Source organism: Muntiacus reevesi, chromosome 9, assembly GCF_963930625.1.
Source record: "Muntiacus reevesi chromosome 9, mMunRee1.1, whole genome shotgun sequence".
NCBI classification, from domain to species: Eukaryota; Metazoa; Chordata; class Mammalia; order Artiodactyla; family Cervidae; genus Muntiacus; species Muntiacus reevesi.
In genome coordinates, this window is record NC_089257.1 from 34,770,216 (window position 1) to 34,786,722 (window position 16,507).

Below are 16,507 nucleotides of genomic sequence, written 5' to 3' on the forward strand. Positions count from 1 at the left end.
GCACAGATACAAAGTCTTGTGTGCTAATATGCAGATTGCTAAAAAGGGAGCCAGGTGTGAGACAAAAGCTAACTTAGAAAATTAAAGAGCCTGATTTAGTCTCCACTTTCCGTCCAACCCTTCTAAAATGTTTTCTGCTGAGCTTTCATGCTGTTGTTTTCATAGCAGAAACAAGGGTGTTTGAAAAACTGGCCACAGTGTTACAGTCTCCAAGCTGCCCGGACAACTTTATTCAACAAGAAATTACAGGTGGCTGTGGCTGAAACAAAACAAACTGCTCAAAAGGACCTCAGTGTCAGGGTATGTTCTCTGTACACTCAATCTGACCTTAATACTGTAGAACCTTAGTCTCACAGTGCCTTCCTGACACAAACAAGACAATGATGTGAAACAAACGACTTATTAAAAAATGTCAGATGGCTGACAGCCTAGGTAGTTGCACATGAAAAGCAGCCAGACGCCAGAATCTTGAGGCAAAAGAAAGAACAGTCTTACAGGCTTGTGTTGGTTCTGTTTAGTTTCTATTTTCCTAAGGCACAACCAAAGTTCTTTTAGATTTATATTTTGGGAAGTGCTTTTCTTGCTGGAGGATCATAAAAGTAGGTGGAAGTACCAGCCAATTGGCATGTTAAAGTAAGGAAAATAGGACTTGGACTAAAACTAAGGTCAGCAGGTGAAAAAAAAAAAAAAAAATTTGTATTGGTTTTAAATTAGTACCAAAGTTTCTTACTGAAGAATAGAAAAACAACAGAAGTGTCTTACACCTTTGCATAAGATAAAAATGACTTTCCTTCGGAAGCTGTAGCTCAGAATTTAATCTGGGGTAATGATACCATGTAATAAAAACAATATGGATTTTATAATAGTGTATAAGCACAGAAAAGTTGTAAAAATGCTAATGTACAGAGCTACAAATATGGTGATATATGAGCAAAGGGGTCATATCAAGTTTTTACTCCAGGCAGGTGTTGTGTTTGTGACAAGTGACTCAATTTGTTATACATTCAACTCCAATAGAATTAGCTGCCTTACAATGAGATTTCACTGCCCTATCTTAGCACTTCAATTTTTGGTAGTTCTGTTACAAGTTCAAGTAAGTTAGAGCTGTTTTCAACCCTTATGTCTATTTCCTTTGAAAAACATGAAGGAGAAGGCATTCTAATGCGATTTATGTAAATAGGATCCTGATAATTTTAGCTCTAGTTAACTCCATACATTTCCCTGGGCATAACTATTGACTCTCTGAAAACTGGAAAATACTGCATAATTTTAAAGTCAGAGTACAACAACATTTACTGGTAACTTCAAATAAGTTATTCTAGGAGGATGAAATATAAGTAGGTCAGTCCAACAATCATGTTTGCCTAGCCATAAGAACAGTCACAACTTAAAGATCTGCAAAGATCAAAGGGGACAGAGCAACCACCTGTAACTGGCTGGAGGTGGAACATTCTACAGGTGTCCTGGCAGCCTTCATAGAGGGTACAAGATGACTGACCCCCCCATTCCGCTGGGCTGTGACCACACAGGGACACTCCAGCGCCCACCATAAACCTGGAATGTGACAAGTACAGAACCCAGCAGCAGGTCTGAGCTTGCTTAGAACACTCTGACCAGCACAGAGGCAGATAATGACAAAAATATAAATCAAGGCTGACTCAGCTAAGTGCTGCCTCATAGCAGGCCAACTGGGTTGGCTGACTGTTTTCATTATTTAATCAAATATTAAGAAAAGTTCATATGCAAGCCTTGTCAAAAAGGAGAAAAAGTTAACTTCCTATGATCAGCATAAACTGTTAACCTGTTAAGAGAAGCCCAATACTTTCAGCATTCAGGTATACATACACATCATGTCTGTTTCTTTTTAAACATCTTAGGGTGAGGGTGAGGAGAGGGAAGACAAATGAGATAAAGACACAAGCTAAACATCCAACAAGTCCCATTCCTCATTCTCTGTGTGGCTGGCAGCATGTCAGAAAGTCACTCCTTTGCTGTGATGGTCATAATACATCTGTTTGAACATGTAGATCTTTATTTCCTTGTTTGTTTGGCTAGGCCTAGGGTACGTGCTATTTTATTTTCTCGGTGTAACGATTCATCACTGCTTCCTGAGAGGCTCAAACAGGATCACTGGCCAGATTCCGAAGAGAAACTGTTTGGAAACAAGTTAGGACAAAATGAAAAGATAAAATTGTTCCATGTTATCCCTGAAAAAGAAGTCATGGGCTATGACTACAGTGGTTTGTTAGTGGTTGTCCTGGTATTAATAATCAGAGCACAGCATATTCTTTCCAGGTCTGCACCATATCTCAGAAACAATTTTTACTTATTTAAATATATTAAGCATCTACTTTGTCAAGCATGGAGCTGGGCATTTAAATTCTCTCAGATGCTTAAAACAGCTCTTCAACTTAGCTATTAACAGCTCCATTTTATTGCTGAAGAAACTAAAGCTTGAAGAAAGGAGACTTGCCCAGGGTCATAAAGCAGTAAGTCAAAGACAGAAGATTCAAGAGCATCTGGTTCCAAAGCCTGTACTCTTTCCACCCCATCCCCTTCTTCTGCCTCCATCCCATCCTCCCATTACCTCCTCTTTCAGTACACACATACACACAACTCTCTAGGAAGGAGACTTACCTTCACCTTTGGCCTGTATCTCAAATAAAGTGTTCTTGTATATAAACTGAAAGAAAAGGGGAGAGGGAAGAGGTTTTCAGATAATTTTTTTTCTTTTAAAGTATAGTTGACTTACAGTGTTGTATTAGCTTCAGGTACACAGCAAAGTGATTTTACATACATACATGTATACACACACAAATATGTGTATTCTTTAACAGATTATTTTCCATTAAAGGTTATTTTAAGATATTGAATATAGTTCCCTGTGCTATATAGTAGATCCTTGCTGTTTATTTTATATATAGTAGTGTGTATCTGTTAATCCCAAAGCCCTAATTTACCCCTTCTTCCCCACCCCCTTTTCCCTTTGGTAACCATAAATTTGCTTTTTATCTCTGTGAGTTTACGTCTGTTTTGTAAATAAGTACAGACAAATTTTTAATTCATGTAAACTGGCTTATTGACAAATTCAACCACACTGCCTCTGTATATACAAAGAAAAAGTAGCAGTGATAAGTGAACTTTAGTAACCATTTTTTGAGAATCTACTCTGTGCACAACACTTAGCAAAGGACTAAGGAAGACGGAGAAATGAACAACTCTCGCACTGGACACTCAGGATATTTGTAGTAGGGAGTATTCCACTCATGCTTGATGTGATTCATGTCATGATTGCCAGTTTCATCTCTGAAGATATGTGGTAGTAAGAATTAAGGTAGAGTATCCCTAGAACATTTTAGAAATGGTTATTATCAATTCTATAAAGATTATAATATAGGTGTGAAATAACCAGAAAGTATCACTTCTTCAGAGCATTCTTTAAAATGAGTCACCTCTAAAGATAAGATTTTAATATCAGTCCATACAGCAAAAAGCTAAATTTATTCCTGAAAACTTATTAAACTGTGTATAACTTACAACATACATAGTTTATGTACACTATTTAATTGTATTTGAATAGTAATATACAGCATGAGTACATATGCAAAACATAATTTTATAGCATGAAAAATTTCCTACTTTAAATAAGAGAATGAAAAAGAACATGGTAACTTGGAGTAATTTAGTGTGGCTATACCATCCTACTGTACCTCAAACTGGAATTGTGAAGAGAGACATCATATATTAAGAAGAATACTGCACTGTCTTAGAATATAACTTTTGTTGTTCTTCAGTCACTAAGTCGTGTCCAACTCTTTGCAGCCCCTTGGACTGCAGCACACCAGGCTTCCTTGTCTTTCACTATCTCCCTGAGTTTGCTCAAACTCATGTCCATTGAGTCAGTGATGCCATCCAACCATCTTGTCCTCTGTTGCCCCCTTCTCCTGCGCTCAATCTTTCCCAGCACCAGAGTCTTTTCCAAAGAGTTGGATCTTTGCATGAGGCAGCCAAAGTGTTGGAGCTTCAGCTTCAGCATCAGTCCTTCTGAAGAATATTCAAGGTTGATTTCCTTTAGAATTGACTGGCTTGATCTCCTTGCTGTCCAAGATTATAATAGTATAAACTTACTCTGATGGTTTTTCAGATGTTAATCTCTAAAATGAAGCTACCATACTCTCTCTTCTCTAGTCCTAGACTGGGGCAGAGAATTCTGCCCCTGGATTCCAACCCTTGCTATTCCTTCTACCACTCTCAACTATTTATTAAGTACCTACAACATGTGGGCAAGCACTGGACCCAGAGCTTTATACACACTTCATTCTTAAATTACCTTACTAGATAGGTATTATTCTTGTTTTGCATATGAGAAAGTCTCAAAAAAAGGTCAAATATTTCATTCAAGGTGCTACAGCCAGTAAATGCTAGAAGCAAGATTTGAAGTCAGGTGCCATCTAATGATTATCCAACATGTTGTCCTCTAACTGGCCAGTGATCAAGTCACTTCTCTCTGGGCCCCAGTTTCGTTCACCATCAAATGAGGAAGTTATATTAGATTATTTGTAAGGTCTTGTTGGTAGATGGCTGTAAATTTGTGTGAGTAATGTCTGATGGCCACTTCTGTGAAACATATTCCTCTCCCCTAATTTACTATTTTTTTTTTCCTCTGCTCAGTTTCAAAGCAACTTACTTTTTAGTCTTTTGGGGGTGGAGTATAGAGTGAGCTTACTTCTGATTCATCCAACTGGATATAGAAAAGTCTTCCATTAGACTCCCTTCTTTGGGCTGGCTCCTTTTCTTTGGTTAGCTCTAGGTCTTGACTTCTGTCTCCTTTGTTCCATGAGGCCACGGAATCAGACCTTAGAATTGATAGACTGACAAAAATCCTTCCAGTCCAAAGCAGCTGTGGTTCTCCTTTTTAGGTACCTGTTTTCTTTTAGACTGTAACATTTCTTTTAATATTGTCAATATTTGATGCTTTTAATATTTTATCCAACACTCTTCGTTGTTTTAGTAGGCAATCTGTCTGAATATCCTAGGCTGGCATCACTGCAAATGAAAGTCCTGCTGAATTTAATCATTTCAACAATCTACGGAATAAAAGAGTGTTTTTCTTATTTTAAATGATCAGGAAATGGAGAGTTAGAGCTAAGTAAATAACTTGGCTCAAGATTGTTACCCAGTTATGAAGTAAAGGAGTAAAGATCTGAACTCAGATATTTTTACTCTACTGTGTTACTTTTTCTTTCAAACTTCTGTACAAGACTTAAGTCTTAGAGTACATCATGTTACTAAATTCTCAAATTGTCCCTTTGAAATATCATTATTCACATGTTCCCTTCAATGAGGGACCTACAGAATCAAAATTTCCATGTAATTAAAACTTACAACATTGAAGTTTCTTTTATTTTAGTTATTTAGGGTGAAATATATCTAAAATATATTCTATTCTTCCTTGTCTTCTAAAAAAAAATAGGAAAACATTTTAACATTCCTAGAAAACAAAAAAATTAACTCAAAATCTTGCCACCAAATCTCATCAAAATGCTTCAACTTTTGTGTATTTACTTTAAACTGTGTCATCATACAAATGAATTTTTACACTGGTTTAATAATTTTATATACATGACTTCGTTTCACTTAAAAATAAAAATGTCTATGCTGCCATAAAATTTTCATATTATAATTTTAAATGGCTGAATAAAGGAGATGCTATGATTTACTTTATGATTTTTTCCTAACTATTGGATATTTTATTTTTCTATTATTTTCTTTTGCTAAATTAAATAACAGTGATAAAACTTTCTGTGTCTACACACATTTTCATTTTTCAAGGTTTTTTTTCTTTAGGATAAATTTTGAGAAAGCTAATAATTGTCATAAAAATATAAACATTTCATTTTTATCAACATATGTAGCATCAAATTTCTTTCCAAATGGATTGTACCAATTTACACTGACAAGTAATGTATGGCAATACCATTTTCACTGTAACTAAAGAATAAAGAGAGCTTAAAAATATTACTGTAGCTCACTTAAGGGTTATATAAACTACTGAACTGCTTTATTTTTAAATTATTTTTTGAAAGGCTTACAAGCACTTGGTTAAAAATTCAAACAGTATGAAAAGGTGTACAGGAAAAAGGAGATCTGTCTCCTATTCCTGACCTTCAGCTCTGAGTTAACTGCTGTTATTTAACAGCTTATGTGTAACTTTACAAAGTTTTCACATTTTTCAGCATACATGTGTATTCAGCCTCCTCTTCACAACAAGAGGCCAGGCCTTCCTCTCATTTTTGTTTTTTAAATTTAAAAACAGTTTGAAACTTACAGAAAAGTTGAAAGATTAAGAATTCTTGTATCCCCTTATTCCAGATCCCCAATTGTTATCATTTAACCACATCTGTTTTATATTTATGCCCATATACAAAAACACATAATGTACATGTATGTGTATATTTATCTATTTCCTACAGGGTCATTATATGACATGATGGCCATCATCCCTAAATACTTCATTGTGTATCACCACAAAACAAGAACACTCTCCTAAATTATTATAATATAACTGTTCCAACCAGGAAATTAATATTAATAAAGTACTCCATCCAAGTCAAAACAATTTAAATTTTGCTGAATGTCCCAACAATTTCTTTTCTCCATCCTGATTCAGGGTCTTATCCAGAAACATGCACTGCATTTAGTTTCCATGTCATGTCTTAACCATCATTTCCTAACTCAATAATTCTTCAGCTCTTTGTCTCCCATAACTTGATGGTCTTACAAGACTTTCACTCTGTAGAAATACCTTCAACATGATTTCATCAATGTTTTCATGACCAGACACAGGCCTTGCAACTCTGGCAGGAATACCACAGAAATGATGCTGAACTCATTTCAGTGCACTGTATCAGGAGTCACACTATAGTAACCAGCCCCATCAAGGGCAATGCCAACCTTAGATGTAGGAAAGTTGGTTGCTATTAGTTTTCCTCACTGTAAATTCACCATTTTTCCCTCTGTATTAGTGTTTTGGTAGGGGAGACTCATGGGAGTATTTCATAATACTCATGAGAGTGTTCAATAATTCTGAATTATGTGTTCCTCATCAAACTTTCGCCTATCAGCCAGAAATCAATTGTTAACTATTATCTATCATATATCCAATAGATAGTTCCCAAATGGTAATTATTTGTTTCTACTGTTCCTTCTGCATTTATTAGTTGGCATTCTTTTGTAAGGAAGAGCTTTCCCTTCTCATTTATTTATTCATTTATTTATATTAGTATGCAGTCACAGATTCCTATTTTATTCAATAGATTGCAATTTGAATACATCTAATGTGTCCTATATCTGAGTGTATGTGTGTGTGTCACACATTCTTGAGTGTGTTTTTGGGGTTTATGGCAGCACCACTGTACAGCTTGTGGGACCTTAGTTCTCCAACCAGGGACTGAACCTGGGCCACAGCAATGAAGGAGCAGAGTCCTAATGACTGAACCATCAGGAAATGTCCAATACCAAAACTTTAATTCCAATCTAATCCCCTCAGAGTTCCTTCTATCTTTTCCTCTTTTCATATTTTTAAATCCCTTGTAATACAGTGGAGAAATCAGGTTCTTGTTAACTTCTCAATATATTTACTTATTGTTTAATCAGTTAATTTATTTGTCCAAAGTAACCCATTTCCCAACTCCAGCTACCTCCTCCATCTATCCCCTCCTCTCACCGTCCTGCTTCCCGTCCCACACAGAAGCCCCATCCTCAGCACCTTGATTTTCTTAGAGGAGTTCAGCATGCTACTACCACTGACCCCTTTTCCTAACTCCCTATTCCTTGGACATTGAATGCTGGTACGTCTGCACAGCACTGCTTCCCCCTCGCTGCCTTATTTCCTTGAAAGGTTTCCACACCAGGAAGACAGAAGGAGAAAGTGGAAAAAAAAAAAAAAAAAACATGGAAAGGAAAATGTAGAAAAGGGGAGGGGGGAGTGGGAAACCCTAGTCTTACAAAATAGGATATATTGAGTATAATTTCACCTCTTCTTGAATATTTATAGAAAAATTCATTGATATATTATATTCCACTGCAGTAATGTCCTTGGGACTTCTTGGGGAGTGTTACAATGTCAGGAAGCACTTAACAGGAGGCTTCCTGTGTACTGTTTTGGATCTGTCATGAATCTTCTGTTTCTTATTAATTCCTGAATATTCAGGAATTAAGAGGAGAGGCAAGCCTTTCCCAGGGCTGAGGAATCCAGACATTTCCTTTGTTAGTTTTTCAATACAGTGATAAATACCCTCTTCCTTCTTATGAACCATACGGTAACAGTGATTGATTACAACCCTCTAAGACTGGAATTTTAATCTTTATCTTTGCTGAGAATAACTACCTTGTAAGACAGTATATATGCCCACACCATGTTGATTAAATCACCTTTGCTCCATCAGAGCTTGGATCCCCATGTCTCTCTCTTTCTTTCTCTCTCTCTCTCTCTCTATTTCTGGCTGATTCCCTGGAACGCGAAAGCCGGCTGCGTAACCCTGGGAATATTATTAGCCTCTTTCCTTCTTTCACTTTCTCATTGTTGACTCCGGACCAGCAAGTTCCAGTCCATTAAAGGACTCCAACATTACAGAACTGAGTTTTTAATTCTTGGGTCTGTTCTAGATACTTTCGGTTCTCCTTTTGATCATTTGTCAGTTTCCCAAACATTTCCTGCTATAACCCTTCTTCTTAAATAGATATTTCTAATATGCTAAGGGCTAAGAATCTAAACAATCAATGCAGTAAGAGTAGCAAACTAAAATAAGTATACATAGAGTCAGAGTTTTTAAAGCTCTTCCATAATTAATAACCTTGAGCTCTTCAAGGTATGAAATCAGTGATTCTTATTTAGCTGTCAAAAAGTTCTTTTTATGTAATTCTCAAGTAGTTAAATTTTAGATAATTCAAGTTGCCTAAACAGATTATCTCTAGGTAGGTGGGATGCAAATGTTATTTTGAGAAGGTATTCTAAAATTTCACTTGAATAAATTTTCACATTGGTTCAAAGGAAAATTTTCTTCCCCTTTCTACAAATATTTAAGCTCGCTCAATTCTTGAGATGAATTTGACATTAAACATTTGAGATACCAAGGGAATATTTCATGCAAAGGTGGGCACAATAAAGGACAGAAATAGTATGAACCTAACAAAAGCAGAAGATATTAAGAGGTGGCAAGAATACACAGAAGAATTATACAAAAAAGATCTTCATGATCCAGATAACCACTATGGTGTGATCACTCACCCAGAGTCAGATATCCTGGAATGCGAAGTCAAGAGGGCCTTAGGAAGCATCACTACGAACAAAGCTAGTGAGGTGATGGAATTCTAGTTGAGCTATTTCAAATCCTGAAAGATGATGCTGTGAAAGTGCTGCACTCAATATGCCAGCAAATTTGGAAAACTCAGCAGTGGCCACAGGACTGGAAAAGGTCAGTTTTCATTCCAATCCCAAAGAAAGGCAATGCCAAAGGACGCTCAAACTACCGCACAATTGCACTCATCTCCCACGCTAGTAAAGTAATGCTTAAAATTCTCCAATCCAGGCTTTAACAGTATATGAACCATGAACTTCCAGATGTTCAAGGTGGTTTTAGAAAAGGCAGAGGAACCAGAGATCAAATTGCCAACATTCGTTGGATCATCAAAAAAAGCAAGAGAGTTCCAGAAAAACATCTACTCCTGTGTTATTGACTATGCCAAAGCCTTTGACTATGTGGATCACAACAAACTGTGGAAAATTCTGAAAGAGATGGGAATACCAGACCAGCTGACCTGCCTCTTGAGAAATACGTATGCAGGTCAAAATGCAACAGTTAGAACTGTACATGAACAACAGACTGGCTCCAAATAGGAAAAGGAGTACGTCAAGGCTGTATATTGTCACCCTGCTTATTTAACTTATATGCAGAGTACATCACGAGAAATGCCAGACTGGATGAAGCACAATCTGGAATCAAGACTGCCAGGAGAAATATCAATAACCTCCACTCTTATGGTAGAAAGCAAAGAAGAACTAAAGAGCCTCTGATGAAAGTGAAAGAGGAGAGTAAAAAAGTTGGCTTAAAACTCAACATTCAGAAATCATCATGGTATCTGGTCCCATAACTTCATGGCAAATAGATGGGAAAACAATGCAAACAGTGAGAGACTTTATTTTCTTGGGCTCCAAAATCACTGCAGATGGTGACTGCAGCCATGAAACTAAAAGACACTTGCTCCTTGGAAGAAAAGCTATGACCAACCTAGATAGCAAATTAAAATGCAGAGGCATTAATATGCTGACAAAGGTCCGTCTAGTCAAGGCTATGGTTTTTCCAGTAGTCATGTATGGATGTAAGAGTTGGACTATAAAGAAAGCTAAGCACAGAAGAATTGATGCTTTTGAACTGTGGTATTGGAGAACTGTGGTGTTGGTGTTAGAGACTCTTGAGAGTCTCGTGGACTGCAAGCAGATCCAACCAATCCATTCTAAAGTATATTGGTCCTGAATACTCATTGGAAGGACTGATGCTGAAGCTGAAACTCCAATACTTTGGCTACCTGATGAGAAGAACTGACTCATTTGAAAGACCCTGATGCTGGGAAAGATTGAAAGAGGGAGGAGAAGGTGGTAACAGAGGATGAGATGGCTGGATGGCATCACTGACTCGATGGACATGAGTTTGAATAAGCTCCGGGAGTTGGTGACGGACAGGGAAACCTGGTGTGCTGCAGTCCATGGGGTCACAAAGAGTTGGACACAACTGAGCGACTGAACTGATCCTCTGGTAAAGAGATCACTATGATAACATTTAATCATTAAATCATTTAGCAACATATACTGAGTGCTTCCTATGTGACAGCACTATTTTAAGCACTTGGGAGAGTAGCAGTGAATAAAATAAAGCCCTTGCTCTCAAGGAACTTACAGTCTAGTTGGGGAAGGTAAACAAGTAAACCCTTATATAACTGTTTATAAATGCTGTGAAGAAAAATAAATTCTGGTAAGGATAGAAAGAGTAATACAGACATATTATGTGAGTAGGATGAACATAAACAATTCTGGTTCCATTTTTGCTGTAAGTGGCTGACCTCCAATAAATTCTTTATAAGGGAAACAGTGGCAACCAATTTGTTTCAGGGAAGGAGAAAAAGTAAGTTGGTGATTTCAGATATGTACTCATGCTTTCTCAGTTGCTGCTCAGGGGATCTGGCTGCTTTTTCCCTCTTAAATTTGTTCTATAAACAAAGACATGCTGTTCAACAAGAAATGGAAATGTTTATATCCTACTGCAATGAAAAAGGAGATGAATGATCTACTTAAAATGTAGATCATGTGCCAGAGGTCAGTTATACAGCTGTCACCCTTTCAGGATAAGAAAACAGAGCTTCAGAGAGAGGAAGGGACTCGTTTAAGATCACTCTGATTGGGTCTCTGACGTTTTATATTTACACATTCTATTTGAAGAGTAAAGAAAGAAACACTCCAATAGTAGGATTAAAAAGTCTCTATTTCCTACCTGAAAAGGATGTGAAGATAAGAACCAAGGCCAGTTAAAATATGCCACCATGCATGAAACTGTGTGGTAACACCTATGACAGGTGGTAGCTTCTTTCGAAAGTTCCTGTGTGAAGGGGGGAAAAATAAGCATTTGATTATTTTTCATATTTAACAATTAATGCTGATAGTATCAAAGCATTTTGAAACATTACTCTCAAACATGGTAATTATTTCATTTCCTTTTGTCTGCTGTATTGTTTTCCAAAGTGTATTTTGTGGAACGGTATTTCTGATAGACATTCCATGAAGAAATGACTCTGTGGTCAAAATAAATGTAGGCAACAGTACAAAGTTTGTTGCCCTTTTGGAGATTTGTAATGCATACTAACAGATTTACAGCTGTAAAAAGTCCTACCATAACTAAACAGTTTATCATCAGTTTTTTCAGGTAAACTACTAGTCCACTGGAACCCTTCTTTCAGGTAATATTTATTAACACCTTATGGACCAAGTGTTTCCTGCTAAGTTTCACTTCATAGTGAGTCTTTGAGGTGGTTGTTAAAAGCTGTGCTTTGCAAATTAGGAGCCTAAAATTCAGAGATTACTGAGTTGCCCAAGTACTCAGCTAGTGGGAAAGCTGAGCCTCAAATTCCAGACCTTGTGATTAAGTGTGTATTATATTAATATTCTTGTCTATCAGAGCAGAGAAATTCAATGTGAAACACCAAATTATTTTCCAGATATCCCCACAAGTTTTTCGAACATCTCAAGAACCTACTTTGTTTCTCAGAAACAAAGAGGACTCAGCCAGAGGATAATGACTTACTTTTGCATTGTAAAAGTTCCAGTGAGGGTTCTGATGGATACTGCTGATTCAGAACCACTCAATTAGATCTTAGTTTTCTAAGCAAGATGTATTATTTGTGTGCCTTTAAAGTCAACACTTCAAACATGTGCAAAAATAGGCAAAATAATAATGTACCTATTACCCAGCTTCAACAATTATAAATTATTTATTTTTAACAATTATAATTTATGGCTGATCTTGTATCATCTAAGATCTCATCCACTTCTCTCCTCCCATATTATTTATTTTGAAGCAAATCCTAGATAGTGTATCATTTTATCTCTAAATATTTCAGTATATCTCTAATCTCTTAATATAATCAGAAATTCAATTACTAATCATATTTGATATTCAATTACTGATCATAAAAGTCATACAGATTCTTTTAAACACAAGTCTGTTTCAATCAAGATCCAAAAAAAGTAATTACATTCCTTTGGAGTTTGGTTGATATATCTCTTACATCTGTCTCTTTTATTTTTTCATTCCTTGGTTGCATCAGGTGGCATGTGGAATCTTAATTCCCCAACCAGGGACAGAAGCCTGTGCACCTACATTGAAAACAGGGAGTCTTAACACTGGACCACCAGGGAAGTCGCAAGTCTCTCTGTTTAAAAAAAGTCATTTATTTACGGCTGCACTGGGTCTTTGTTGCTGTGCTTGGGCTTTTTCCAGTAGCAGTGGGCAGGGGCTACTCTCTAGTTGTGGTGCACAGGCTTCTCATTGCAGTGGCTTCCCTTCTTGCAGAGCACAGGCTCTAGGGTGCGCAGGCGAGTACTGGTTCAGTAGTTGTGGCGCATGGGCTTGCTAACCCCATGGCACACGGGATCTTCCTGGACCAGGGATTGAATCCACGTCCCCTACATTGGCAGGTGGATTCCTAACCATCGGACCACCAGGGAAGTCTCCGGGTCTCTTTTAATCTATACGTTCCTCCTCCATTCCAATCCCGCCCCGCCCCCGCCTCCCTCCTGCAATTTATTTACTTTAGAGACTAGGTCATTCATTCTATAGATTTCCCAGTTTGAGTTTTGCAGATTGCCTCTCTGTGGTATTATTCAATATATTCATTCCTTTGCTGTCTATGACTACACAATACCATTAAATCAGCTAATTTTGAGGAGGAAGGAAACTAGTTTAACCTACTTAACATGTTCATTTTATGAAAATTGAGGCCCAGACAAAAGGTGTCTAAGGTGACAACTAGAGCCTAGAGACCCAAGATTCAAATTCCAGTAAACATTTCTTCAATAAAGCAGATTAGGCAGATTTCAAAGACCTAGACAGAGAAGCCTGGCAGGCTATAGTTCATGGGGTTGCGAAGGTCAGACATGACTGAGCAACTGAGCACGGTCAGTATTAATATTTGATTAACTGTACAGTACTATGATGTATGCACAAAAATCCCTATAGATGTTATGGAATATTTTTAAGTTCAAATTTTTAGGTAATTTAAACAAGTGTTCCCATAATTTAACTTTATTGTGCTATTAGCTGAATTCAGTTCAGTCACTCAGTCATGTTCAACTCTTTGCGACCCCATGGAATGCAGCATGCTAGGCCTCCCTGTCCATCACCAACTCCCAGAGTTTACCCAAACTCATCTCCATTAAGTCAGTGATGCCATCCAACCATCACATCCTCTGTTGACACCTTCTCCTCCTGCCTTCAATCCTTCCCAGTACAATGGTCTTTTCAAATAAGTCAGCTATTCGCATCAGGTGGCCGAACTATTGGAGTTTCAGCTTCAACATCAGTCCTTTCAATGAATATTCAGGACTGATCTCCTTTAGGATGGACTGGTTGGATCTCCTTGCAGTCCAAGGGATTCTCAAGAGTCTTCTCCAACACTACAGCTCAAAAGCATCAATTCTTCTGTGTTCAGCTTTCATTATAGTCCAACTCTCACAACCATACATGACTACTGGAAAAACCACAGCCTTGACTAGATGGACCTGTGTTGGCAAAATAACGTCTCTACTTTTTAATATGCTGTCTACATTAGTCATAGCTTTTCTTCCAAGGAGCAAGCGTCTTTTAATTTCATGACTGCCATCACCATCTGCAGTGATTTTGGAGCCTAAGAAAATAAAGTCTGTCACTACTTCCACTGTTTCCCCATCTATTTGCCATGGAGTGATGGGACCGAATGCCATGATCTTAGTTTTCTGAATATTGAGCTTTAAGCCAACTTTTTCACTCTCCTCTTTCACTTTCAACAAGAGGCTTTTTAGTTCCTCTTCACTTTCTGCCATAAGGATGGTGTCATCTGCATATCTGAGGTTATTGATACTTCTCCCGGAAATCTTGATTCCAGCTTGTGCTTCTTCCAGCCCAGTGTTTCTCATGATGTACTCTGCATATAACTTAAATAAGCAGGGTGACAATATACAGCCTTGACGTACTCCTTTTCCTATTTGGAACCAGTCTGTTGGTCCATGTCCAGTTCTAACTGTTGCTTCTTGACCTGCATACAGATTTCTCAAGAGGCAGGTCAGGTTGTCTGGTATTCCCATCTCTTTCAGAATTTTCCACACTTTATTGTGATCCACATAGTCAAAGGCTTTGGCACAGTCAATAAAGCAGAAATAGATGTTTTTCTGGAATTCTCTTGCTTTTTTGATGATCCAGAGAATGTTAGCTACTTGATCTCTGGTTCCTCTGCCTTTTCTAAAACCAGCTTGAACATCTGGAAGTTCACGGTTCACGTAATGTCGAAGCCTGGATTGGAGAATTTTGAGCATTACTTTACTAGCATGTGAGATGAGTGCAATTGTGCAGTACTTTGAGCATCCTTTGGCATTGTCTTCTTTTGGGACTGGAATGAAAACTGACCTTTTCCAGTCCTGTGGCCACTGTTGAGTTTTCCAAATTTGCTGGCATATTGACTGCAGCACTTTCACAGCATCATCTTTCAGGATTTGAAATAGTTCAACTGGAATTCCATCACCTCCACTAGCTTTGTTCATAGTGATGCTTCCTAAGGCCCACTTGACTTCACATTCTAGGATGTCTGGCTCTGGGTGAGTGATCACACCATTGTGATTATCTGGGTTGTGAAGACCTTTTTTCTATAGTTCTTCTGTGTACTCTTGCCACCTCTTCTTAATATCTTCTGTTTGGTCCATACCATTTCTGTCCTTTATTGTGCCCATCTTTGCATGAAATGTTCCCTTGAAATCTCTAATTTTCTTGAAGAGATATCTAGTCTTTCCCATTTTATTGTTTTCCGCTATTTCTTAGCACTGATCACTGAGGAAGGCTTTCTTGTCTCTCTATTCTTTGGAACTCTGCATTCAAATGGGTATACCTTTCCTTTTCTCCTTTGCTTTTTGCTTCTCTTCTTTTCACAGCTATTTGTAAGGCCTCCTCAGACAACCATTTTGCTTTTTTGCATTTTTTTTCCTTGGGAATGGTCTTGATTCCCGTCTCCTGTACAGTGTCACGAACGTCCATTCATAGTTCATCAGGTACTCTGTCTATCAGAGTTAGTGCCTTAAATCTATTTCTCACTTCCACTGTATAATGGTAAGGGGTTTGATTTAGGTCATACCTGAATGGTCTAGTGGTTTTCCCTACTTTCTTCAATTTAAGTCTAAATTTGGCAATAAGGAGTTCATGATCTGAGCCACAGCTCCCGGTTTTGTTTTTGCTGACTGTATAGAGCTTCTCCATCTTTGGCTGCAAAGAATATAATCAGTCTGATTTCAATGTTGACCATCTGGTGATGTCCATGTGTAGAGTCTTCTCTTGTGTTGTTGGAAGAGGGTGTTTGCTATGACCAGTGCATTCTCTTGGCAAAACTCTATTAGCTTTGGCCCTGCTTCATTCTGCTGTACATATATTTTTTATTTCAATGATTGGAAAAATTCACTTCAGTGCACTAATAATTCTATATGCCTATGAAATGCTCTGCTTAACAAATTTCAAAAACATTTTTCAAAGATTGAAAATATATCTTACCTCAGTGAATCACAAAAGATGTTATCTATGTTCCATAATAAAAATCCTAATAAAAATACGCCCAAGGATGTGTAACCCAGCCCTCTCAGCCATGGATAAACCCTGTGTGGAGGGAAAAAAAAAGAGCAAAATCAAATTTTGTCAAGTCATGTCATGAGAGGGAAATGTTT

The 16,507-nt window shown here is 37.6% G+C and overlaps 1 protein-coding gene across 1 annotated transcript in view; it reads right to left on the reverse strand.

Annotated features, from left to right (window-relative positions):
* Positions 1-786: 786 nt before the first annotated feature.
* ACER3 (alkaline ceramidase 3) overlaps positions 787-16,507 on the reverse strand; it is a 148,081-nt gene continuing 132,360 nt past the window's right edge. Inside the window, exons 8-11 of the mRNA XM_065944813.1 lie at positions 16,338-16,439; positions 11,547-11,651; positions 2,638-2,683; positions 787-2,152 (exon numbers count right to left, since the gene is read on the reverse strand). Coding sequence (XP_065800885.1) covers positions 2,099-2,152; positions 2,638-2,683; positions 11,547-11,651; positions 16,338-16,439 — 307 coding nt within the window. The 3' untranslated portion in view covers positions 787-2,098. The remainder of the gene's footprint in view (positions 2,153-2,637; positions 2,684-11,546; positions 11,652-16,337; positions 16,440-16,507) is intronic.